Here is a 27,960-nt window from a genome sequence, read left to right on the forward strand (position 1 = left end):
AAGAAGGTGTCTTTAATCTGGCTTTCGAGTCGTGCTAAATTTTCAATAATGTATTGAAATGAGCGAAAGCCACACTAAAATTTGCTCAAGGAGGAATTTGCCTTCAATTATGACACTAGTCGTTTGTTCACCATGGGCTCAAAGGCTTATAAACGTAACTTGTAAGAGTAATAGGTATGTAGCTTGTGTCAGTCGATGTTTCTTCCAGACATGTTTTTTTGGGGGGACATTGCCCTCCGGAGCTCTGAGAGTGTCCCCCGGAGGACGCCAAATTAATAAGTCTATAATATAATAATAAATAGAATATTACCAACAGTGCCCCCCAGAGTATTAAGAGTGCCCCCTCGGAACATTTTTTCTGAAAAAACGACTGGGCCAGTCATTACAGATTTTTTTTAAAATTTAAAATTGTGAGTATTAGAGTTACATATCATTGAGGTGAAAAAGTCTCGTAAGTCCAGATATACTTGAACAGCTACAATTACAAGAGACGTGTATCGCGAGAGGCATTGTGCAATATACAAAACATACGCGATCAATTTCTGGTGCAATTTTAGAGGAGTTACATACGGTAGAGTCAAACTCGAGCTCTGTGAATGGAACTTTATAATTATTAGTATTAGTGCAACGAAAATTTAACGCGTCCGCTCGATATGACTGCTAAAGTGCTAAAAGTCGTCAGAATAGTGTGTAGATCTAAAGATAGAGAAAGGTCGACTCTAAATCTTGTCTATTTCTGTAGATTTAGCCTCTAGAATACCACTTACTTTTAGAGTAGGTACATTAACTAACTAACTCTATGGCCTATGGAACCCGGAGGTTCAATGCCGCGTTCACAAAAGCTCTCCACTGACTTCTATCCTTAGCCAATTGGATCCAGTTTTTACTTTGTATTCCTATCTCTGCGAGATCCATCTTAATATTGTCCTCCCACCTTCGCCTAGCTCTTCCTAATGGTCGTTTTCCGATTGGTTTGCCAGTGCGTTTCTACCTTCTTCCACTTCTAATGTACGTGGGTATCAAATTTCATTTTAAATTTTATTGGCTTGTAGGTATGTTTAACGTACTTATGTTTCTATGATAATCCAAACTTTCAACATATGAGTATCAGTCTCCTAGATTTTCGTAAATATCTATAAAGATGATCTTAAATCTTCCAAATAAGTACAGATAATGATCATTAATGTTCATAACTGATTTTTTGAGAACATTCCGGCCCTTATTTATTATACACATGACAACCTTTCTATTACAAAAGATATCACATATTTCAAAATGGCGGATTCCAAGATGGCGGCGGCAGTTCATAATCCACTCCGCCAATTCTTCTTTTGACAATATGTGAAATTACCACCGTTTGCATTGTATATCTTTAATTATTTTTACGATTTAACAGCTTATTTGATGGATTTCTATAATATAGCTTAGCTCTTCTCCCACCAACTTTGACTCCCTCCCTCTCCGTTTCTTATGGCGCTCAGCCGCTATAACTTTGCACATACACATATTTTCACATCCTCTATCATGTGCACCATGTCTCATCCCGCAAAACGATTCATCCATTTGGACCCTTTAGTTGTGAGGTTTTCTTGTTAAATTGTTCATGTTATGAGTCATTGATATTGCTCTTTTTCTAGAATTATTTTCTTGTCATATATTCTGCATTTTTTGTTCTTCTAGTCTTGTTACGACCTCTGTTTTAATTTTGATAATTTTTCCTGCTTTTGTCTCTTTCTAGTACTTTGATTTAAACTACAAGTTTTGAAAATTCTTTAGAATTTTTAATGTGCAGCTTTTGTCGGTCATTGACCTTGTGACGGTGAAAAATAGCCTCGCTGTTGATGGCCACATTAAGTCATAATCATTAACTACAGTAATTTTTAATTTCTTACCAAGTGAGAAGAAAGATGGGAATAGACCGAAACAGTGATGTCGTCATTTTCTTTCCATTACCATGGTGATCGCCATGTTTTTTCTATCAAACACATGAAGCGAACGCTGTATTTTAAAGTATAGTATAAATAAGGACAACAGCTGTAAATTAATTATAAATTTGTAATTATAAAATGTGTTAACGACTGATAAAAGTTGATGAGAAAGGGTACAGATTTGAATATAGAAATTACGAATAAAATCAAGAAAATTCATAAAGAAAGAGTAATATCCAAGGAACTTATTTCTAAAAGCGCCACATCTTTAAGTGATAAGATAGAAATCAAATAATGTAAACGTCATTATCATAATCCACCTTAAGAAGCAATTATACACAATATAAATACCCTTACGTGCAGATTGACAAACTGTCGGCACAACGACAACTGTAAAAATATACAGTTAAAAATATTTTAGAACCATGTTAATTCTATTGGGACATTTGCTTTCCTTATGTTCTCTCTTAATAATGGAAGTCCACAATATTAATATCTTTAATATTACAAAAGAAAGGGGAAGAAAGCAAACCTTTGGAAATTTTCAATCCGGACCATCAGTGGATATAGGTAAGATCTTTTCTTATATTACCTACCAACTTTTTTAAAAAGCATTTAGAAACAGTACAATAAGAAAATATCCATTTATGAATGGTTCAGCGTATAACCTAAACAACTGTTAAACATTAATATAAGTATCATAACATTGCATACGTGAACAGGATTAATGAATAAAAAAATTTCCAGTATTATTTAAGGTTAATATCTGATTATGAACAAAGATTAGTATATTTTTCGTTTTTTATGTGTTTCTTTTCTTGTTTTTAGTTTCATTGATTAGAAATATTTAGAAAGAAACATGAATGTTTTATTCATTCTCATGTTTGCAATTCCGAAATATTTCATCACTGTTTTCGCTTTGCATTTAGGTCCTTTAGGTATTTAGGCTACTTGTTGTTGAGAAAATAAAATGGTGATCACCATGGCAACGAAAAGGATGTGACGTCACAATATTTCAGTCTATAAACCTGCCGCCCGCCAATCCGCATTTCAATTGCCTTTACTTGATGTAAACACCTGGTGAGTAAGACTTCTTGCTGGTGTAGCCAGAAATCACATCGGAGTACCGATTCCAGGTTTCCATTAACCGAGGTTCCGTGTTGTCCGAGCTTGATCCAAACAAACCTTTTAAAAACTAATCTGGTTACAACGATAAGCAGTCTGCAGGCTTTTGTTTGAGCAACAAAGCAAAAATGAAGCTGGAGTAAATTTAACGACCCCATCCAACCTTGCCATATTTAAGCAAACGAGCTTTAATTGTTGCAATTCTTGAGTTTCAGTATTTGAGCCTAAGTCGCAAGAGGCGTATTTTGTCGAACGACTGTGGACTGAGCAATGTGAGCGGCGATAAGTGTTTCTATGAGTTCTCGTGGCGTTTAGTAAAGAGAACGTGCTGTTTGATCATTAGAAGATAAGTTTACTGCTTTAAAAGATTGAATCGTAGTAAAACCAGGGGTAAAAATGCGGGGAAATGCGGGAGGACGCCGTCCCCTCACCTCGAAAAAATAGGTACGCGTCCCTCCTGTTCCTAAAAAATTACAATGATCAAAGATAGGCAGGGAGAACGGCTTGGCGTCATGCCGCTACCTACCGACCTCCCACCTTTTCAGATCCACTTTCACTTTTGGGTGAAACAATCGAAAAGGTGGCAAGTGATTTAGGTGTTGGTGAAGTGACCGTTGGTGCAGGGGTGTAGATAGCAATTTTATGTAGAAGGGGTCCGTCGTTTTTAGGGGGGCATCTACAATGTACAAAGCCAAAGAAATTGTGTTGCAGCTAGTGCTCTTGAGGCCTGGAAAAACGGAAAATTTTAGTTTCCTTCCGGAAAACTAAGAAGCTGGTTTTAGCTTATTATTATTATTATTATTATTATTATTATTATTATTATTATTATTATTATTATTATTATTCGTTTTTTCTCCATAAATTATATTCCAGTTAGTTTTTATTATGTTTAACCAATGACTACTGTCTCCGCCAAACGTTATACCTTTCTGCATAACATATTCATAAGACTGATTTTCTTTGAAATTTCACTTAATTTCTTTAAAATTTTCTGACAAAAATATTTATTTATTATTCGTCAGTAAAAAAAAAAAAACAATTTTATTAAAAGCTATATCTCATTTACTGATTTAGGGGCACTCCACATATTTCGTAACGCTATTTTTCACCAATTTTTACCCCTTCTCCTCCTTGTCATACTTCGTAACGCAAGGCCGAACCTCATCAACTTTGTTACGTAACACTTTTTGATTTTTGTTTTTTTTTCACCAATTTTGATTATTTTGGGGGTTATTACAATAAAAAAATATGTTTAGTGGTAGAACTTTTTATTACAAAATGCTTATATTATTGTGAATATATTTGTAGCGTTTTTCGCCAACAAATCAAAGTATTAAAAATTGGTAGACCCATAATAATATTTTAACCCCATAAGGTTGTTTAATTAACCAATCCTAATTCTTCAAAACTACTGTAGTTTCCCTAAGGGAATCGCACCCATCATTTTAAGGTCACTGGTGATTGGCAAGGAGAAAGTACTGCGAAAGATGCAGTTAAAACAGGATCTAAAGAAATAACATCGACCTCTTCTTCCGAGATCCAGGATGCTTCGTGCATTTGAATTTCGCCAGTGTCAACGACGCAATCTGTTCCTCGTCGACCACAGATTAGGAGTGACTGCAGACGTGAACGAGCAGGGACATCACGTTTGTGAACAATTTTTCGATCATCTTCTTTGGACTTTGGACTTCAGTTTACCACTTTAAAAATTCTTCTTGTCCTAAAGCAGTGCGAGAATGCGAATAAACCGATCACGATCAAATTTTCAACATAGATGAGTTTCGGGCCTGGGATGGATTTTATCGCTTCACTTTGAAGATGCACTTTGAAGAGAAGGGGAAGATATGTAAAAATGATCGAAAATGACCAATATTAATGTCGAATCCATAGTTTTTGGGATGACTGATATGAACAATGACACTTCCGATGTCTTTTAAATCCAAATTTTAGTCCCCATTAGTACTCCTAAGCGGGATGGTGACGTAAAAATAATTAAAAATTACCGATTAATTGGAATCCAAACTGAAAAACCGAATAACGTTGATTTCAACAAATTTCCCATCTGATATAAATATGTTTTTTTAAACATTAGTTGCAGCATACGAAAAAGGTAATGCAGGCCTACTTACAAATCAGTTTAGTACCATTGTTGTATGGTAGTATTTATAGTACCTTGTTAAAACATTTGTTTTCAAACTGCCAAATATAAATCGCGGTAAATTGTGTAATCTGCTGTGAAAACAAAAAGTATACCATACTATTTTCCGATCGGTGTAAGGAAGAGATACCATACTATTTTTCTATTGGTATGGTAAAATAGTATTTTTCCATACTATTTTACAGTAAATTACTAATTATATGTAAACTTTGTTTTTTTTAAGTGACTGAAACGAGGTAATCTTACGATTATGTTTTTAAAGTTGGTCATTTGGAGGGGCAGGAAATCATTTGGGGGGCCTGCCCCGATGCCCCCCCCCTTGGCTACACCCCTGCATTGGTGACAAGAATGAAAAGGAGAGAAATTGAAAAACGAGTGCACATGTGACTGGAGATGAAGAATCTACGAAAAAAAGAAAGACAATGAAAGACAGCGATTATGAACAGGCATCAAAAGCATTGCTTTTATGGTTTCAGAAGATGAGAGAAAAGGGTGGTCTACTTTCAAGTCCGATGTTACAAGCTAAAGCTTTGTATCCATCCATGTTAACCGACTTGACTTGACTTGATTTTGAGTTTAACGTCCCTTTCAGCAGCGAGGCTATATAAGACGTGGACCAACTGATTAACGTGGAATCCGAACCACATGAGCTCCCGCCGGGAATCGAACCCGGGTCTCCCATCCATGTTAACCGAGTTTTTGCTTATTCGAGTTAAGTCCGGTTCATATTAGCTCGGATAATCGGGACTCTACTGTACTCTTTAGAGGTTATTACTTATTAGTAATTGTTGTGTGTCTACATTTTGTATATATATTTAATTTGGACAATATAGTACAACTATATCAGTTTCTCTTAACTCACTGAAGTATTTTTTAAACTTCAGTTTATATGCACGGCAAACTGTAGACAAACGCAACTACGAATGTCCATCCGAAAAGGTGATTTCTGACTAAATAAATGAGCGGCTTGAGGGAGGACAATGTTATGTCACATTTTTTATCTTTCGAGTAAACTGGAACAGAATTTTCAACATTCCCTTGCAATGCAATGTAATGACACATACCAAAGAAGCTTGCCCTGCCATCTGTAGGTACATTTCCAAAATTAAACAACCTATATATTATTTTGGTAGTCCAACCTTAACCCATTACACCTAATAACTTAATTTCAGTGGAAGTGGAACTATTGTTTTCCTCCGAGCCGCTCAAAAGTCTATAACTGTCTTATTGTGGAAATATAATTTGATAATGATTTTGCAGGGTACTTTTAATACTGTTACTATGTGTATAATTGGGAAGTGTATATTTGTGGTAAATTTCATAGGAGAAGAATTATAAATATGAAAATTAGAATAAGTAAAACAAAATGTTGTTAAATGGACAAGAAAAGTTTTTTTTTTTTTATTGTTCTTATTTACTGCTCTTTTGACATGAAAATTGCCACATACATGTCTTTGATGATTATACACATACTAACATTATAAGAAATATCGGGTGAAATCGTCCCTACAACAACATGTTTATAAACATTCGACAATAATTTTGGACATGACTCTACGCGCGTGCGTCCACAAGGTTCCGGTTAGATTCCAAATAGGAGAACATTGAGCGCACTACTATGGCTAGATCGCTTGTGCCTATAGTTTTTATATGTACTCTAGGCATTATCTAACCTAATGTTTAGATATAATATAAAAAATAACGAAAACACTTGCACTATTCATATGACTCTAAACTTCCTCTTTTATTATAATTTCTTGAAAAAGGAAAAAATCTTCCATCTAAACTCTTATCTTTTGGCGCTGTACATTTTCAAATCATTTTAAAGTTATATCCGTATGTTGGCTATATATTCATTAAAGTATACTATATTACCCATGGTTCATATTGTGGAGCACGAATGGAAAATCACAGAAGTGTATGCCTATAATTACTAAATACTTCGATAGTAGTCATAGATTATTGATACATTAATAATTTTTTCTGCAATACCTTAAAGTCAGTCATTTAAAGAACAAACAAATTAACAATTAACATCCATCTTCATTCAGTTCCAACCATGTTTCCCCATATGTTCTTTGTAATAGATGTGTGCGTGTGTGTGTGTGTGTGAAACTCAGGAAGGGGGCAATTGCCTTTTCCTGATCCCCTAAATGACGTCCCTGTTTTCTTTATGAATAAAACATTATAAACTGAGATCTTGTTATGTGTGAAAGTTATATCCAGGAGTTTCCTTTTCCAGGTAAGACTTTAAATGAGGTGGGCAAGAGTATATTCGAGCCTCTTATTTTTACTACTTGGACGCTTCAACGATTCCTAGGAAGTTGGGGTCATTCGCTTATTATGTAACCAGCATCGCACAAATCTTTTAACCTATACAAGCAAGTCGAGTTCGCTCTATTTGCTTGCGTTGGGTTTTGAGCCTGGTTGGAATAATTGGTTACAACGAAAATATCCCAACTTTTTATATATTATGCTATAAAACACCACACTTCCTTTTCATCTTCTCACCCTTAAGATATCTCGGTCTTATAATTCGTATGATGTTCGGTAACATTTCGCAATTTTGAGGTTTCAAGGGATGCAATTTACCTGCTGGGAAATGGTTGTCCCATTACAGCAGTGGAAGATGAAGACTGGTTTCCAAACAAATTAGTTCTGCATGTTGTTGTTTCTTCTCCAATAAAACAACTGTCTTGTCCATTGCTCACCCCTACGTATGGTGCCACTGTTGAATTGCGAAGGATATGGATGTAGTAACAAGCAGCCTGTCGATGACTACATTTATCACCTGCGAATAATAATAAATAACGATAATAACAGTAATATGTAGAAAGAAAGCAATTTCATCCTTTTACTGTCTATCTGAAATATCTTACATCTTTTATGCAAATGCAGACTTTAAGAGATACTTTTTTATTAATTGATTTAGCTATCTACTCACTAATATCCACAATGGGCACTCACTCAATAATGCATTTTTTATAATTACTAAATTTTAGATAATACACAATACTAGATAAAACAGGGTCTTCGAGGAAGAATGGTTTCATGAGGCTGCTGTTATGGCATTTAAGTGCTTGAATGAAACACCATTTTCTTTGGCAGCTAAAATAGTTTGTTCAGTTTACAAACAAACGCAGTGTTGCGAGAATCCACTATGATACACTATGACAAAATCATGTCAAAGTGCGTTTGCATGTCAGTATGTTTGTATGTGTCACCATTCACAGCACGATACAAGTCCAGGGGATACACTGGCCAACAAAAGAAAAGTTGTTCTCTGTCTCAAGAATTCCAATAGGTGGGTGTAATTGTATTGACAGCAGTGATTTCAGATCTGAGTTTTTTCTTGTCACCCACAGTTTTGATGAGACAGGGGAAAGAAATGTGTACTGAGGTTCATATAACTTATGTATGCAAGAAGATGCTTTTGCAATGAAAACATGTTGAAAACTTACCTCTAAATTTTTGGATGTATGGTTTTCGCCTTATTTGGCGTCAGGAATATCCCTCTGCAAAGTCCAGGATAATCAGTAACATGGAGAGGGTCCAATCCTACTAGTAACGTTTTTCCATTTCCGCAATAGCCTGATAAAACCTCTCACCATGCTCGTCCCTCGCAGCTCCAAGGTTTGGGGTGAAGAGGTCTATTTGGGAGCAGAAAAAGTGAATTTTAAGGTTCGTGTTTCACCCCAATGTCTGATAGGCAGTTACGAGGTCGGACACAACGTTGCGGAAATTGTCGGACCTATGATTCAACAAAAATCTTCGCATATTGTTCTAAATGCCAGCCACGAGTTTTTTCGAGCTCATTAAGTTCATCAATGAAATACACATCAAGGAACAGTTTCCTGATCTGAGGGCCTACAAAAATACGCTCTTTGATTTTAGCATCGCTCGTTCTGGGAAATGTAGTTCTCAGATATTGGGAACCCCTGTCAGTTCTGTCCATGCTTTTAGCGAAGTTCTTAATCAGACCGAGTTTTATGTGTACAGGGGATAGAAAGACTTTTTTGCGGATCAACTAGAGGAATATGCATGACGTTCTTTTTCCTTTGGAGTCAGAGAAATTCGTTTCGACCATACTTCCCAAACGGGATTTTTCGTCGTAAAATTTAGAGCGTTTTCATCAAGTTCCCTGTACACGTGCATCATACACACATGCGCTGTGGAAATGGTTCCAGTTCAAAGTTTGTTTCATTCTGCACAGAATAACATACCAACCATGATTTTTGGATGAATTTTTGGATTGGGAGCTGTTTCTGTCTTTCTGTCGTATTTATTCCTTATTTATATATGATATTTTGCATTGTCAACGAGGATTGCGAAATATTGTTCCCTCATAACAATTCGAGATATTGCAATGCAACTTGGTACACAAATTACCTCTAACATGTAGTATTTTTCAAGATACATCATATTTTAGTACCTGCAGCCGTCGCAACTCTATAGGTGCAAACTTTACCAATAGGAATTTTTAAAGCAGATTTCCCGCATTATCCTTAATTTCCCTTTTTGTACACATCATGCACATATTTGCATGATACCCTTGGAAAGCTTGTTTCATTTTGAAGGGAATGACGTGCGAACCATGATACTCTGATGGATAGTCCTGCAGCAGTAGCTACTTTCTTACAAACCTGCAGAATGTTTACAGGGTTGACTCTGACAAACTGTGGGTGATGGATAAATTTCTAGTAGGGATTCAGCTTTAGCAAGCAAAACTATATCAAAGTTAGTTAATTTCAGCTCCGAGACAAAATTTTTGTTAAGCAGTGAAATTAATTTTCCACAAGACTTTGTAGAGTATGTCTGGCGTAATGGTGCCACCGCCCTGATTATTCTTACTTTCAGGTAGTTCATATAATGGATTTTAACACGGTACACAATGTCTTTGACAAACTCCACAGAAAAGTCCAATGAGGACAGTGTTGGGTAAGTTACTTGTAAAAATGTAACGCGTTACAAGTTACTTTACTTTCTCTTAAAATGTAACGCGTTAGTAACGCGTTACTTGCCCCCAAAAAGTAACTGTTACTTTACTTCGAAAGTAACGCGTTAGTAACGCGTTACTTTTAGGTCCGAAACTTTAAAATTGAGAAAAAAAATATGACTTCAATTTTCCGTACTACTATTACTATCGCTATTATTATCATTATTATTATTATTATTATTATTATTATTATTATTATTATTATTATTATTGCACGTTCTGAATCGCTTTATGTAAATGCAAGGACAAGTTTTTACTTGATATATGAACATTTTCATATAATGTAACATTGATAAAATGCCATACTGCGTTACTCGTAAGGATGGACACGAGCGAGTTTTCTTTGACACTCGATTCGACTAGAAACAGACATTTTTGAGTTCGACCCGAGAACTCGATTCGAAAAATTTCCTCCAACTCGACTCGAATTGGGGTCGAGTTTCGAGTCGACTCGAGCCAAATCCAGTGTGTAGTTTCGAGTATATTCTTTAAGTATATTACATAAACAGTATAATTATTATCAATGACACTACTACTACTACTACTACAACTTTTATTATTATTATTATTATTATTATTATTATTATTATTATTATTATTATTATTATTATTATTATTATAACACTGTATATAAAAAGAAAGATAGTCGGTTTGTATTTGAATACTAAGAAACTAGTTGATTGCCAACCTCGATAGTCGTGAAGTCTAGGAGTCAAGGACATTGTTCACGAGCTTCTGAATTTGAGTTGAGGGTCTAGGTTGAGTATTCGGGCTCGAGCCAAACACTATTAAAAGTTAGAGGGCACTGGCCAAATATCTTCAAAACTGCTCGGCCCGGGTTTAGAATTGTCAACGACTCGAGCAGCTCAGCTCACAGCTCATTTACTATCGACCCGAACCGAGAAGTTAGCCGAGCCAACAGCTCACCCAACCGACTCGGCTAGAGCCCTCGGCTCAATTGAGCCGAACCGAGCAAATGGCTCATCCCTACCAAGCCAGCTCGAGCCGATGGTTCACTCCAAGTGAACCTGCTCGAGCCATCTTCTCAGTTGAGCCGAGCCGAGATGAGCTTGTTATAAAAAAATCTCTTGTGGTCTCGCTATCGAGACGAGACGAGATGCGAGCCGTGTCCCCTCTCGTGAGCAACACTAAAAGTATTCCATATTACTATTTGGCTTACATTTCTCATAGCTTTCGTTTTCCGGTGTAATCAGGCCATGGTTTCAAGACGACTTAAAACGAACGAGCCATTTATCAAACTCGACTGGACTCGAAATTCGACGCGAAAAACTGAATCGGCTCGGAACTCGACTCGAGGATACAGGGCCGGATTTAGCATTTTGCCGCCCCTAGGCCCAATAATTTTTTCCGCCCCCTAGTCTGGTTAAAGTTACTTTCTTTAAAAACCTTCATTAAAAAATTATATCAGGCCTATATGTTAATTGCTTAAACACCACTCCACGATGCAATTTTATCTTTAACTTTACCAACAATTATTTGTTCCAATGAACTTTAAAATCAGAATGCTTTATTAGCCTGATTTTTAAAATCAATTCAAAAAATATGTTAAGTTATGGCTATTTATTTTTATTTCTAGATATTTTTTAATTTTCTTTTTCTCGGCCGTGCGCCCCCTGGGAGCTTACGCCCATAGGCCCGGGCCTACCGGGCCTATTGGGAAATCCGGCCCTGCGAGGATATTACCCTTGATTGACTCGAAACTCGACTTGAATTCGAGTCGAGTCGAGTTTTAGCTTGACTCGTGCTCATCCCTATACGTTAGAAAAAAATGGTTGCTTATTATTATTCTGTTAAACTAATTATATAATAATAACAATGTTGTTATGTAAAATTAAAAATAAAGAATATAGAGAAACATTACACTACTCTATAATCAACGGGACTCTAGGATAAGCAAACTGATCTGAAAGAACTCCAATATTACATACCATCAGCAAACTATTTTCTATAAAAGTAGGCCTGCTCATCAGAACACAGTTTATTCATATTAACCCCTTAGTGCAAATCATTAATTATGGCACCCTAGTTGTTGATAAATATTTTCCGCCGGGGTACTTCAGACACTTTACTTTTAAATTCTATCCACCATCATCCCCAGCTCTTAAGAAAAAAGTATTCTTTCAAATGTTCGAACGGTAAAATGTTTTCGTTCTCCATCTTTATAAAAACAACACCAATCAAAGCAAAATAGACTACCGGTATCATTGCACTCCTAGTTCACTCACTGAATATATTGATGTGGAGCTGTCAAAATCAACGACAAAATCTTCCAGGTGCTTGCAATCAGTGCACATGATTTCCCTAAGGTTGTCCTCATGTTCAAAAAACAGCAAGTGGCACTACGAACTTATCTGTTTCTCTGTGTGTCTGTGACTGTCGGTCACTGACATACGTAGTTCATGCTCGATTGTTTCATTCTGAGAAATTCACTTACAGGAAAGAAACATTTGTTTCCAAAAAAAATATATATATATATATATACATGTATTGTAGTTACTCATCCGAAATGTAACGCGAAAAAAGTAACGCAAACTAGGTACGTTACTTAAAAATTTGTAACGCGTTACCGTTACAGTTACTTTGGAAAAAATGTAACGCGTTACTAGGAAACGTTACTTAAAAAGTAACGCGTTACAAGTAACGCGTTACTTGCGTTACGTTACTTCCCAACACTGAATGAGGAACATAATTTTAGGTTTGAGGCTCGAGCATAATTTTAAATGTAGATGCTTCTATTGCATTGGTTTGGAGGAAAACAGACAATTCCAAGATGTCCAATTACTATATGTGTATCAGCATGTGTTTCCAGTTGTTTTGGAAAATCACCGCAATGAGGCGTTACCTGTTTTTTTCCTGTAAGCCTTTCATATCATGGCAAAAAAAAACTATTTGAGTTGCCACGTAGAACTATCATTTAACCACTTGCACAGTAGCTCCACAAAACCTCGCTATTCTTTCTTGAAGATAGCGTACGTTGTAATACACAAGATGAAGAAAACCAACTCCCTTATTCTTGATTGATTTCAACCCTAACTTAACGAAATGATTTGGAATTCTCAAATGAAATGTATAAAATTTAAACAAAATGGAACAATTTTTACAAAATACATTGTTGGGGATAATTAATTGATGTAGGTAAAAACTGCTAAAAGAAATAGCAGACATTGAGGAACTCATTGGAATAAGGGACCATCATAACTGGACTAAGTTTGTCAAACATTAGAGTTTTATTAGATTCCACATTATTGGAATAAATAAACGATATTCATTGAACCTATTGAGTCAGTTGAGCTTTTAAACATTAACACTACATGACCACAAAATGTTGATTCTGTATAGAACTAACAATGGCACTTTGGTTGGGATTGGTCATTTTCCACTGAGCCACTTATCATATTTTGGATTAAATTGTTGAAATGTTAATGGTTAACACAACTATCTGGCATGGTGACTATTAGTATGGAATAATTTTAGTAACATACCATTAGTATAGTTTTGTCTACAGTTACGAAACAACTACCTTTACAAAAACATTTTTTTTATTAAACAGAAATGACTATCATGAAGGATCATAAACTGTGGCATAAATTATTCATCACTGGTTATGAGGAAAAAAATATATACGGCTGAAACAAATAGCAGACACTCATTTGTAAGGAGCTACTTCTGTGATAACTGAAATAAGGAAAATAGTGGACTATTGTGTTGTGATTGGGCAACCACACTTGTGCTGAATTAAATAAGAACATCAATAAACCACCAGGAAAGTTATCAATCGCGATTTCAATGCTCTATTTTTAAGTCTTTATCGGTTAAAATACATCGAAAACCAATGTAATAATATTGATAACAGATTGGTAACACTTCTTCTAATATAAATTTTGTTTTAAAAAATATAGAATCAGAAAATTATTTTCCTGAAAGATTACAGGAAATATAATCAGTTGTTCTTTACTCGATATAAATGACAAATATAACATGTAAAGTTTTGCTCTTAAAAAATAAAAACTAATTTAAATTAGCAAGGTGATGTGCACGATAAAGAAAATGAAGTATAGGTGCATTTACTGTATGGGATAGGTGCATATACTGTAACGCAATCCGTGGCTTAAAACACCAATCTATAATGTAACTTAATTTTGTATATTTTTATAGCGTTACACTATAGCCCACAGTTCGAATATGTCTAACATCTAGTCTACTATTTTACCAAAATCCACATAAACACTCCATCTTGATATTACCTTTTATTATAATACATAATGAAGGAAACATTTACTCCCTTTAAATAACATGCATGTAGATCATATAAAATGGATCCTTTGTTATATCTTATATCTCTCGTTGCTATGACGACCAATAACACATATCGTCAGATTGCTATGTTAATAGAACATCAATCAAAATATCAGAAAGAAATTAATTCTAGTTCTTTTATACTTTCTTCTTCTTCTTTTAGCTAGCTTGTGCATATTTTAATAGCACATATTGCCCGTAAATACAAGTGAAGATGTTAAAAATACTCAATATCGTTATATTACGATATCTATGCAAAGTTATTGTTCTTAGCAAATGAAAAGTTTGGCTGATCACTGATCAGTAATATACAGTTATCAATATTAATACCTCAATGACTTGTGTTTATCATCCGAGGTGGAGTACATGAGGTGTGTTCAAAAAGTATCGAATCATTGGTAGGCAGAAATAGATTTATTGATTTGGAAATCCGAAACACTTCTCTCCTTCAAAGTAGTCTCTTTCGTAACGCACACAATTTTCCCAGCGCTCCCCCATTGTTGGAAACACTTCTGGAACGCAGATTTTGGAATGGGGAGCAACCATGCCATCGCATTCCGCATGATGTTTTCTCTTGACTCAAATCGATCCCTTTTAGTGGCATTTTCAGCTTGGGAAATAACCAAAAATCACATGGAGCCATGTCGAGTGAGTAGAGGTCTTGACGACACACAGGAATGTTGTGTTTTGCGATGAAAGCCTGAATCAAATTTCGCGGACATTCTTCTCATGCCCAAATTCTCGTTCAGAATTGAATGTACCGATTCGATTAATTGGTTTTCTTTTGGGTATCGCCAAACTTTAGCAAAATTTGATGCAATATCACTCGATTTTTTGTCATTTTACAGAAAACTGAAATCCAATGACCGCTCACTACATGTCTTCACTCGTTGGCCGATTGCCAACGACTGGCGCTTTCTGTGGGCGGCGGGAAAAAAATTCACGGTTGCACATGAGTGTGCCCTCTACATCTACAATTAAGAAAGTCTCCTGAGCTTCATTGGTTTAGGCGGCGGAAAAATAAGGTTCCACGTTTTGAACACACGTCGTATATTGAAAGAACACAATGGTGCTATTCCTACTGATCATTTAGCTATTTCTTTAACATCACCGCGGTGTTATTTTGACCTTCCTCAACACTGGTTTTGTGTCAATTAGGTAAAACCGGGTCTGTGTTAATCGCAACGCCGCACTTTTTAACATAACGATCCAAAGTGTTAGAGATATGAGACCACTGCCGAGAATTAAAATTGAGCTGTGTTAGCCTATTATTTTTATCTGTGATGTCCCACGCCGTGTTAATTAGATAAGTTGAATATTCTTCAGGCGTTTCCATTATTCTAATAACCATATATAGTCTCTCTCTCTCTCTCTCTCTCTCTCTCTCTATATATATATATATATATATATATATATATATATATATATATTTTCTAGTGACACGCCACAGTATCGGTACCTTTTTTCTACTTTTTTTTAAAAATTAATTTCTATGGCTATTTAAGAAAAAAAATTTTTAAAAATGAATTTTTCAATTTAAATAAATTTGAAGACGAAAAATAACAGTACGTTATCCACACTTAAAAGAAAACAGGACAACAGGCTTTCGCAACTGCTAAAATTCTGCTTAAGTGAAAGGGAAGCAGTTTGTGGTTTCCGCAAATATATTTAAGAAAATAATGTTTAGGACTTCTCTAAAGCACATTTTGACTACAATTGCAATATTTCCAGCGAATCTCAAACGCGATCATATAAGAGGAACTTTATAATAACTTCATCTAGGTTGTTACAGTAATTTCATCTAGATGGTTACAGTAATTTCATCTAGGTCGTTACCGTTTATACGGACATATTTTGTACTTTACTTATGTTAAACAGTATAATAGGATTGTTTCTTACATAGTTTAATCCTAGCTTATATTTGGATCATGTTATTCTGTCTGTGGTTTTCTATCCACGTGACAGACCCATGAAATATTAAACCTAAGGTTCCTAATGAAATATCCAACTTACAAGGGCATCCTGGCTGGTTCATTCCACCGTTGACACAAAATTGTAAATGTCCACTTCTAACGGTGCAGGGTCTTCCAAAACCTCCATTGCAATTAGTGAGAATGGCTTCAACGTACGGTGCATCTGATGGATCCAACGTATAATGTTCATCGTTTGCAAGGTAGTCTAATTGGAATTGACGTAAGTCTGTAATAGGAACTGTTCCCACGACGAATCCTGGGTCTAAACCTTCATGACATGAGACGAGAAATTCTTCAGTTATTATAATTACACTAAACAGAAAACGGTGTGTTCAGTGAACAAGGGAAGTAAGCCCATTTTTTGGGCCATTTTGGACATATTTCATCTTGAAAATTTCAATCTGAAGCTCTTTTCGGAGCTTAAACAATTCATGTTCAGATATAGTAACTTTTGTATATATTTAAGCGTACCGTAAAACTTTATGCCTCCTTTTCCAACAAACTGGTTATCCGACTTGATTGCCTTGTTGCTCTGAACATCCCATTTCTTTTTTTGTTGCAAAAGGTTGATTGTTTGAGTTAAACTTTTCGTTTTGAGTTGTAATGCTTTGTTAGCCGGAACCTTCTATCTAATATGGGACTCGAACTACTACTTGAGCTTTCATCCTAGACTAGGATTTCTTCAGGTATCAATCTAGGGAAACAACAAAGGAGCTGTTTGTGATTCAGTATTAGTATAATACCGTTGTAAGAAATTGTCATAAAGTTAACAGAAGCTATGGGACCCTATATGTTGAATGTAACTACAATTTAAACCACACTAAGCTCTCAATATTTCGTAGCTACGGTATATCTCTTACTAAAGCTTGAACACCAATTTTATTGATTTGCTTGATTTGAGTTTTTAACATATAAGTATCTTAGAGCTTAACCTTCATCGTATTGCACTGTGGAGTTCGCTTTGTGCCTAGTATTGGATATCATAACATAAGCTTAAATTTTCTACTAAATATAAGCAAATTGCTGAAATAATTAACAGAATTAATTTGGCAAATACTGAGACAACTTTAAAAGTGCAAATGATATTATGACAATCATTATAATACTTATCTTCTTTCTATGAAAATGTGTTATATGCCTCGGTTGTAGGATATATATGTATTTTATATATTTAATCTACTTACATCACGTCTGTGTCAAGAGCTGGTCTTCTAGGAAGTTCATTATGCTTTCCTCTTAAGCTAATTTACAGAGCCTGTGAGATTTTTATTTTTTTGTTTTAACGTCCAGCATTATGATCTTAGGCTAAAGGTGATAATAATGAACGGAAAGTGATGAATGAAGAAAGTAAGATAAACTAGAGAGCCTCGGAAAAACCCACGCACATGATGCTTGTCCACCACAAAGCCCACTTGGTGCAAGCTGGGACTAATCAGGAACTTCATACACCAAAGATGAGCTTGCTACTACTGATTCACTGCGGTCTCTCTGTTCATCTTTTAGAAACACTACTATAAACCCATTGACGAGTTCGTTTGACGTGATACAAAATTCGACAGCTCTGATTCTAACGCCTGAACCCCTCCTTTGAAGATCTGGCCAGTTCTCAATACAAACACTTAAAATATACCATTATTATAACACTTCTGACTATATCAAAATGTTAAGGATAAGTTCGTTTTATTCGCTTCTTTCAAATTATGGATAGCAAGTGATTATATGTTACTCAAAACAATACCAATCCAAACATCCAGGTTACTTTCACAACTTATCGCCACAGCTAGTTGCAAGCACATGGTAACAAACATGTTGATAATAATTAAGCTGCGAAAAGTTAATACGACAGAACAGATAATATATACAATGAACAAGAGTTACGTACAAGACAGATATAAACAGATACACGAAAACAGATACAGCACACTCGAAATAGTTTTAGTGAACAGAAAACTAAAATGATCAGTAATATTCAATTAATCACATCATATAATCAATTAATTAATAACCCATTTCAATACTGAAACCAATAAATATAAATTATAGCAATACTTCTCTTATTTCCGTGCATTTAGTCTTTCAAATTATTTCTTGATTCCCCATTCATTTAATAATCATATGCAATAATTGTTTGTCACGTATTTAATTTCTAATAGCACAAATCCTTCAGGTTATACATAAAATCAAATACCAAGATATCACAGCAACTGATTCTTTTGAAACTTCTGGCGTTCAGAGCATAAGGGAATCATATCCAATTACCAAAATTGTGAGGAAGAAAACATAAAAGTTTGTATCGTACATTTAAGTACATGGAAAAGTTAATCTTGTTTGTTTATAATATAGTTACCGATTATTTACCTATATCTGGACATGAACCTTTTACGCTCTGAAAGGAGCTTGAAATAGAGATTTTAAAGATGATATATGCGAAAATTCCCCAAAGTGGTCTTGATTCCCTTTTTAACTGAACGCGCCATATTGTAGCCCTGAACGATATGATAATTTGCCAACAAATTTAGATATGGAATTCCAATAGACAAGAAGTCACCATGCACATGCAATACATATGACACTGTAAATCGAAATCGAAATCGGAACTTGTGAAAGGATAGCTAATATTCATGAATTTATTTTACACGGTGTATTTAATTGAAATAGATTCTAGAGTCAAACTTTGATATTTAGCAGTGCATCACTTTTATTATTTGTGCTACTTATTTCAAAACAAATTTTAGTTTCAATTATTATCAAAATTATTTCTGTACTGAATTGCCTGTATTCAGTTTACTGAATGTTATATTGAAATTATTTTTTCTGTCGATTAGTAATTACAAGATAATTTTATTTCATTCCATTTAACATCAAGCCGATGTTATTTTAAAATACAGATATAAATCTATGTCGACTACACAAGTGTTTTAATTGTATCAAATTTTAGTGTATTATCGTCTTATGGTAGTAGATATATTTTTAAACACACTGTTCACTGATATATAATTGACTCAGTAATATAATCTGTTCAATTTGTACTTGCATAATTTTTAAACTGTGAGTTTCTTTAAACTTTTTTATTCCCTCTTTCTTGATTCACTTCAACCATAAATAATAGTGGTAAGTCTTAGCCCATAAATGCAACATACTTAACAAATTATATCAAAATCTTTGTTAACTTGGAAATTAATTTACTTATCAAAAAGAAAGTACCACTGGTTTAAAGTAGACAAACCACAATTTATTTTAAATTTTGTAGGGTTCATATTCGCTCACTTCATGCTATAACACTTGATTGATTTCAATCCCAAAGAATGAGCGCCAGTGGGAAGCATCATAGTAGGAAGCACAAACGTCTTTCATTAAAATGCACTCTCATACAGGGAAATTACCACTGAACATGCGTTTCCAAATATGGATTAAATTCACCAAGTTTCCCACTATTGATTCCAATTACAAGCAAGAAGAATAATAATCATTGTGTGCATCATGGAAAATAATTATTACGTTTTATGAAAATCGACAAAAATTTTCCATGGAATTAATTATTAAGTTAATCCTTTATTTTCTTGGCCTTTTGTTTCAAGCTTCAGCATTGTAGATGATTAATGATCGTTGAAGAAAATGTACGTAATTTTTCATTATAATCAAATATGTATACAGGGTGTTCCACCGACAACGTTTGGGAGGTGATTCTCGATATCAAGATAAGACAAAAATTATAGACCAACTTGGGTGCAGAAATCTTTCCTTTCGGAGTTATAGGCTGCCGAAAACATGAAGACTATGGGACTTACCGTAGTCGGGTCAAAACTTCACTTAGGGACTAATATGTGCACTATTCAAAAATACATGTTTCAGAATCCTATGGTGCTCACGCAACAACTTTTTAGGGACAGTTTAGCTACAGGCATATAAGTTGAAGTACTTGCTAACTACCTCTACAAAAATTGTTGCTCAGGTACCACAGGATTCTGAAATATGGATATTTTCATAGGGCGCATACTAGTTCCTAAATAAAGTCTTGACCCGACTACGGTAGGTACTACATATATATTACAAAAGATTAACTTTTGAAGTTACAATGTCCTGACATCATGAACACCTTGTCTTATTATGAATTAAGAGCCACAGATTTTACTATTTGGGAATTAACTTTTTGCAACGCAAATTTGAAATATCTTTTAAAAAATTGATCACCATGAACATACCTATAATCCAAATGAAATCCTTATTTTTAACGCTATCTCCAGTGGCCCCACAGACATGGCTTCCTAGGCTATGACCAATTAGACGAACCGGTGAGTTGTCACATATTTCCTGCAGTGTATCTACAAATTGTGCTACACATTGTCCAACAGGATAAATACTTTTCAAAGCTCCAATTAAGCAAGGGAACCTAGCGTAATAATTCCAGTCCACAACAAACACATGAAAAGTTCCATTATCGACGTGGCCTGTAAAAGAAAGATATAATAACATAATTGTCATATTTTTTGTTACGAAATCTTGAAATTATTTTCATAATTGAAACCACGTTTTTTCTGTGTATCACAAGATAACAAATATTTCTAAAATATGCACATGCCGACAATATATGGTGATTATAAATGATTCTTTGTGTTTGAAGTGAAATATTTCTAAAATTGCTAATACAATACGATTATGCTAATGGTGATACGAAAGAACATATTTCAAAGTTTAATTCCTCATATTCGTAATCTTGGCTCGTACAGACGGCAGCAGAAACAGACGGTAACAGACGGTAGCAGAAACCTAGTTTCCAAAAAGGAGCCTAGGCAGCAGAACCGTTCTGTTTTGACCATCAAATTATTCTGAGATGGTATCCACAGTTTAAGGATATTTATTGTACGTATTAAGGTATAAAAACACCCACGAAGCGCCGTTGGGGTGGACATTGTACTGAAGATGACAGAAATTTTCCCATGGGCTCCTATATCCCCCGATCTGTCAGTTCCTATTTCTCCATTGGGGGCAGTGTGTGTACCTTTATTGCCAACAATTTTGAGTGAGCTCCATTACCACATTATACAGTAGCTACATTTACGACTACTAGTAGGGTATGCTAGAGCGTGTTGGGGGTGATCTAGACTACCCCGTAGATGTGTGTCATAAGAAGAAAAGGAAAAATGAAATGAAATCTTTAAGTTTTACGTCCTACGGTTATGCCGGCTACTCTAAAGAGACCATGAAGATGAAAATTGAACGAAACGGTGAAATGAAGGAAGTGGGAGGAAACGAGAGAACCCCGAGGAAACCCACTACATGGTGTTTGTACCACAACGTTTACTTGGCGCGAGCTGGGGTCGAACCAAAGATCCCAAGCACCAGAGGTGAACGCTCTGCCACTGGCCCACTGACGAAAAGAAGACACATCAATATTTGTAACAGTATGCATTAAACTTGGACAGTTTCTTAGTTTCATGTATCATTCATAGTTGTATGTGTTATACATTTTTAGTACAATCTTTTCATTTTTGTTGAATCATTTACACTGTTCACTATTAAAGATGAATCTCCATTGATTTACTATTCACCGTAGCTTTTCTTTTGTAGTAGCTAAATGCGGCACCAGTAGTGCTGAGCAGACCATGGATATTTTAAAATGATAATAAAGCAATAGATATAGTTGTAAATGTTCGTAATACACTTCAAAAATTGAAAATATTGATATACACAATTTTCAATGGAAATTTTTGTTATTCGTTAAGCTGGACAATCTACACATAAATTCTCACCATCTATGATAAACTATATACTCATAAACTCAACACTACCACAACTTAACTTTGATTCTCTTACGACAGATACTTGAACGGCAAGTCTGCGACCAGCCCGATTTCTTAGAAGGCCACAGGCCTGCATAATACCAATGGACAATACAGATGATGCTGAGCCCCAGTGACCATACCATAGCTAACGACCTACTTTAAAGTTACCATTCTGTATTCTAATCCAACGAATCGTTGCAAGTATATCTGCTTCGATACTTCTGATGTTTCCAATGATGCAATAACAGGGTACTTCGAAGTTCTTACGAGGAACGGACATGAACCTGACATCCGGACATCCGAATCAAACCTAGTCCATTCGATAAACATGACAAAAATATGTTCATGTACAAAACGTTAGGTGCCATGGACAACGGAGTAAGTCCCTGGGGCCCATTAACCCTGTTAGTATAAGGAAAATCCTAGACTTGCGGTGAAATAGCTAGATACTACATCAACACTGTTCACTGTAAAGTCATGGTTTATAGTTCATTCTCTTTAGCATGAAACAAGCTTTCCAGAGGTGTTATATATTGGAGCAAATAACATACTTGAACAGGGAAAATTGGGAGAATGTCGAGAAAATTCCCTCCCGAAATCCCTTCCATCAACTTTGGACCCCTCTATAATGGCTCCGGGTAAAAGCGCACCATCCAAATATATCTTGAAAAATACTATAGGGGATAAGAAACGAGTGTACCAAGTTTTGTATTGATAAACTTGTATACCAATACACGTTTTCACCTCATATCTATTCCGTCTATCAATACAAAACTTGGTACACACGTTTCTTATCCCCTATAGTATTTTTCGAGATATATTTGGAGAGTGCGCTTTTACCCGGGGCCATTCCAGAGGGATCCAAAGTTGATGAGAGGGATTTCGGGAGGGAATTTTCCCGACATTATCCCAATTTTCCTTGTTCAACTACGTTATGCGCCCCAATACATAGCACCTCTGGAAAGCATGTTTAATGCTGAAGAGAATGAACTATAAACCATGACTTCCCAATGAACAGTGTTGATGCAATAGCTATTTCACTGCGAGTCTACGATTTTCTTTATACTAACAGGGTTAATGGGCCCAAGAGACTTACTCCGTTATCCATGGCACCTATTTTTTTGTGCATGAACATATCTTTGTTACATTTATCGAATTGACTAGGTTTGATTCGGATGTCCAGATGACAGGTTCATATCCATTCGTTGTTAGAATGTGAAAAAAGCCCATTGGAGATGCTTGGTGTGTTTAGGAAGGAGCACATCATTTTTCGCAGAAATAAATAAAATACGCTAAACTGAATGTAATTTGACAGATAAAATTGAAATAATTTCATATCTACTTTTGCTTTAATTTAAAATTCTCTGCAACGTTCTATTTTAAAGGCGCTATAAGAAAAGTGGAGCGAGAATTCCACCTCTACTTCTTCCTCCCTACGAATCTGAGTAAATGTTTAGGAATTCGTCACAGCGGTCACGGTGACAATAAATTCAACTCCTTGCAGGGACATAACGACTCATATCTCGCTCCGTATATTATACGGATTCATGAAATAGTGGATTACACGAAACGCTATATCTTGATAGAGTTTTATTGATACAGTAATTGAAATAATATATTCCTGCAAAAAATAATGAAAGAACTTATTACATACAGCACGCTTAAATAAAGGGTTGTAGTTAAGCATAGTCTCACCTAACAACAGGAAGGTATAGTTGTTTCATTTAGTCAATTATTTTACTTCGTGTATTTAGTATTCAATAGATACTCGTAGGAATAACACAAGGTACTCGTTCTTCTTCACTGTCTTAACACACATAATTAAATCTGGGAAATAACCAGGTACTAATATCAAAATTTGAAATTAAGAATGTTAAGTTTTAAGTTTTGAAATTAAGTTTTCTTGGTTGATACCACAAAATTAGCGATATGTAATACGACTTTGCACAGTGCAATATTTTATTAGATTAGTATGAAGGAAACAGAGTGCGTGATTTCAAAGGGTAAAAGAATGGAAGTTGAATTCTGGTTAATCAAAATAGTCTCAATCGGGAACCACACATTTTTCCCATTGCTAAATTAACGATTGGATGCCGTGGCGAGAGAAGTCTACAGTCTGCGATGCGAAAAAGTCCTCAACCGACAGTTACATCGACCGGTCTTCTTTCCCCTTTATTCTACTGATCAGAAATGTTTTAATACATACAAGAACTAACTTACCTTCTATTAGCATCCTTATAATAACATGGTTTATATCCTGAGTAAAGCCATGTATGAGAATGGTACTATTCTTTGTACAGTCCCATCCATAATTTGAAAGAGAGCTTATATTGTTTGGGGTCACTAAAACAGGAGTGCTAGCGTTTCTGTAATAATGAACAATCAAAATAACTGTTAAATAATTATTAATAATAATAATCAAAATAATACTAGATTCAAGTACATTTCTCAATATCAGAAAATATCATAATTTCAGTGTTGCTGAAACAAAATCCCGTCACATTTCAGTGTATAACTTACCAATTCTCTATTCCCAAAATTAGGATATAATATTCTTTTACGGAATATGAAGATCCTCTTTCCTGGGAGCCGCGGTGGCTCAGTGGTAGAGCATTCACCTTTGATGTGTGGGGTCCCAGGTTGGATTCCAGCAGGTGTCAAGTGAGTTTTGTGCTGGACAAATACCGTGTGCGTGGGTTCTTTCGTTTCCTCTCACTTTGTTCATTCCACCACTTCATTCATTTCTCATCATCACTGTCTCCTTTGGCCTCCGTGCATAATCGTAGGTTGTCGTTAAACTAAATAACGAATGGAATTTATTTATGACATTTACCAATTTAGGTTCTATTTATTTGCACATTATGGCACATGATATATAGAAAATGGCCACAATCCCAACAACATAAAATAAAGATAAGATAAATTTATGTTATTACTAACGATTCTGTAGGAACGTTATACTTTATAACATTTAGCCTAGTTCATTAGCCTATCATATTTAGCCTAATCATCATATTGAATGCAAATTCATGGAAAAGAATCTCTACTTAATTTATTAATATTTATTTATTTTACATTTTGAAATTTTGAACAAATTCTTTCTTTAGTAACACTCGCAATATTTATATTTGAGATACAAAAATATTAACTATTATCTGCTTTCACATTACACTATAGTAACAAATTTTGAATTTAGATTTGATGACAGAATTGATTATAGTTCTTTATTTTTATTTTATTTTATTTATTTATTTATTTTTATTTATTTATTTATTTATTTATTTATTTATTTATTTATTTATTTATTTATTTATTTATTTATTTATTTATTTATTTTGCACTGATGTTATATCTGACAGCATTTGCTGATTGAATTATCAAAAGATTTAAAATGATTGAGACTTCACAAGAAAAGGTTTGGATTTATGGATGAAAGACATTAATAAAATCTATATTACAACGTTAAATGTGGGTATAGTATGTCAAATACAGGTATTAAATGTATAGTACCGTATTTGATTGTTTAATGAACTCACCTTGAAACCACGTTCAGTTGTATGTTTAGCTGTAGATACAAATGTTTTACAGTCTTGGTACTAAAACAATAATGTTAAACTCCAATTAAACAATATTCAATTACGTAATTGTTGTAAGTATAACTGTTTAACTTGAGCTCAAATTGTGCGCATATGAAGTTAAATTTCGCTACTTTTCGAAGATTTGCTACAATTTAATGTAATTTTAAACAGAAATTCGTACTATATAAAGTTTTAGATTATTTAGTTTGAAAAAAGAGTTTGAATTAGTGTAGAAACAGAATGAGATTTACGCGTAGTTAATTGGCCCTAATCACAGTGCAGAAAATAACTGTGACTTGAGTGCTATTAATAATAGTACCTATTCTTCGAAATTACAAGTCTCGCTTTGTCAAAACGAAGATTTTAACATTACAAAAATTATGAGAAGTATATACAAATTTAACAATACTTATTTCAGGATTAAGACAATCCCTACATCCAACTATTTTAAAATTTTGCATCATCAATATATTTATGAATCTTTAAACTTCACATATTAAGTATTTCCATATATAATCTATCAGGTAGTCTAAAAAGTCTTGAGTATTTTGCGCACGAGATGGTGTTAGTGTCACAAATCTCAGAAGACGCGTTAGAGCTAATGTTATTGGTTAGCTGAAAGTTGAAGTGTTGGAATTCTTACACTTTAATACCGAAAGTCATGGGTTAATGGTGGGGATTTAGTAGTCATCGTCGAAACATCATTAAAAGAAAGGTCAAACGGTGTGAAGCAGTTCCAGTGTTATCATTTGGTCTCCTATGAATGTAGCTAAGTGTCATGTACCGTTGTAATGACAATCTGAAGAAAATTATCAGCGTTTGAGAGTGGAATAATAAGTGGTGCTAGACTAATGGGATATTCAGATGTCGTTTTGGACATTGACCTTGTGTTGCTTTACAATGTAAGGGTCGACTCTGAGTGTCACATTAAAGATATTGTGACCGATCTGGAACAACTCAGTGGTCGCCAACGTGTCCAGAATAATTATGACCGACAACGTTTGGACAGACCTGACCGGCCAAACAGATAAGCAACAGTGCATGGGGTACGAATCAATGAATGATGTTTCAGACACGTGACTCAGAGGTCAGTGCACCACTATTGGGTGTCGCGAATGTAGATGCTGCTACTAACCGCTGAGTGTCGGCAACAGTGACTCACTGTACAGATACATTATCAACAGCAACAGTAAAATATGATAACGTCATTCTTGTTCTGGAAATTTCGACATCTAGGATTCTTCTCGCAGTAAACTACGGAACACAGAAAAAGAGAATGACATTCTGCCAAAGTCAAGCAAGGCTGGCATGCAAGCAGTCATGACAACACCAATGACCAACCTATCTATCATTAAAGAATTTTAAACTATTTGGAGAAAGCTGGCCACAAAAAGGAACTCGAAATTTGGGTGTCATATGATCTGACTAAAATATTTACTCGATCGAATTATTATCTGCGAATCTCTACTGAAAAGTAAGGAGCTCAAGCCATTTCTGAAGTGGTTGATCACGAGTGATGATGAATGGATAACCTACGACAACAATGTGCCAGAAAGGTCGTGATATAAGCGAGAAAAAACTCCACGACATGTAGACACTCCACGCTGACGTGTAGGAAAGTTGTGATATACGTTTGGTGGGATTTGAAGGGTATCGTGAAACATCAGACAACCATTTGTTTCAGTTTCTGCAGAACTCCCTGAATGTTTTACGTTAGTTTCAAAAGAGATGTGCAAAAACTATGTGTCACATTTTATTTGCCAGAAACAACAGAAGTTCTGTATCGACGGGGTTATAGCGATTACCCGAAAATTAGCAGGTCATCGAACAAAACGATGATATAATTTCATAATGTCGTTTCCAACTCACAATAAATGTATTCTCAATTTTGACTTCAAAAGAGTCAATACTTTGGAGAACCTGATATATGATTTTCTACACTTGAAACAGTTTTCTTGCCTGGTGGAAACACGGAAAAGAATTTAAGTATTTATAGAAACTATTATTAGAAAATAAATATTAAACTGATGTAATCAACATTTTTATTAGACAATTTACACAATATTATTTGTTAGTAGTCTTTTTCTTCGGATTCCAAGGAT

The 27,960-nt window shown here is 34.9% G+C and overlaps 1 protein-coding gene across 1 annotated transcript in view; it reads right to left on the bottom strand.

Moving 5' to 3' along the window:
- The window catches only part of LOC145686178 (phospholipase A1-like), a 60,982-nt gene that overhangs the window by 9,001 nt on the left and 24,021 nt on the right, over positions 1-27,960 (bottom strand). The window contains exons 4-7 of the mRNA XM_081759197.1: positions 24,501-24,646; positions 20,700-20,945; positions 16,538-16,765; positions 7,804-8,002 (exon numbers count right to left, since the gene is read on the bottom strand). Of these exons, the coding sequence (XP_081615323.1) occupies positions 7,804-8,002; positions 16,538-16,765; positions 20,700-20,945; positions 24,501-24,646 (819 nt within the window). The remainder of the gene's footprint in view (positions 1-7,803; positions 8,003-16,537; positions 16,766-20,699; positions 20,946-24,500; positions 24,647-27,960) is intronic.

The sequence above is a fragment of the Thermobia domestica genome, chromosome 5 (genome assembly GCF_964235325.1).
Source record: "Thermobia domestica chromosome 5, izTheDome1.hap1.1, whole genome shotgun sequence".
Taxonomy (NCBI): domain Eukaryota; kingdom Metazoa; phylum Arthropoda; class Insecta; order Zygentoma; family Lepismatidae; genus Thermobia; species Thermobia domestica.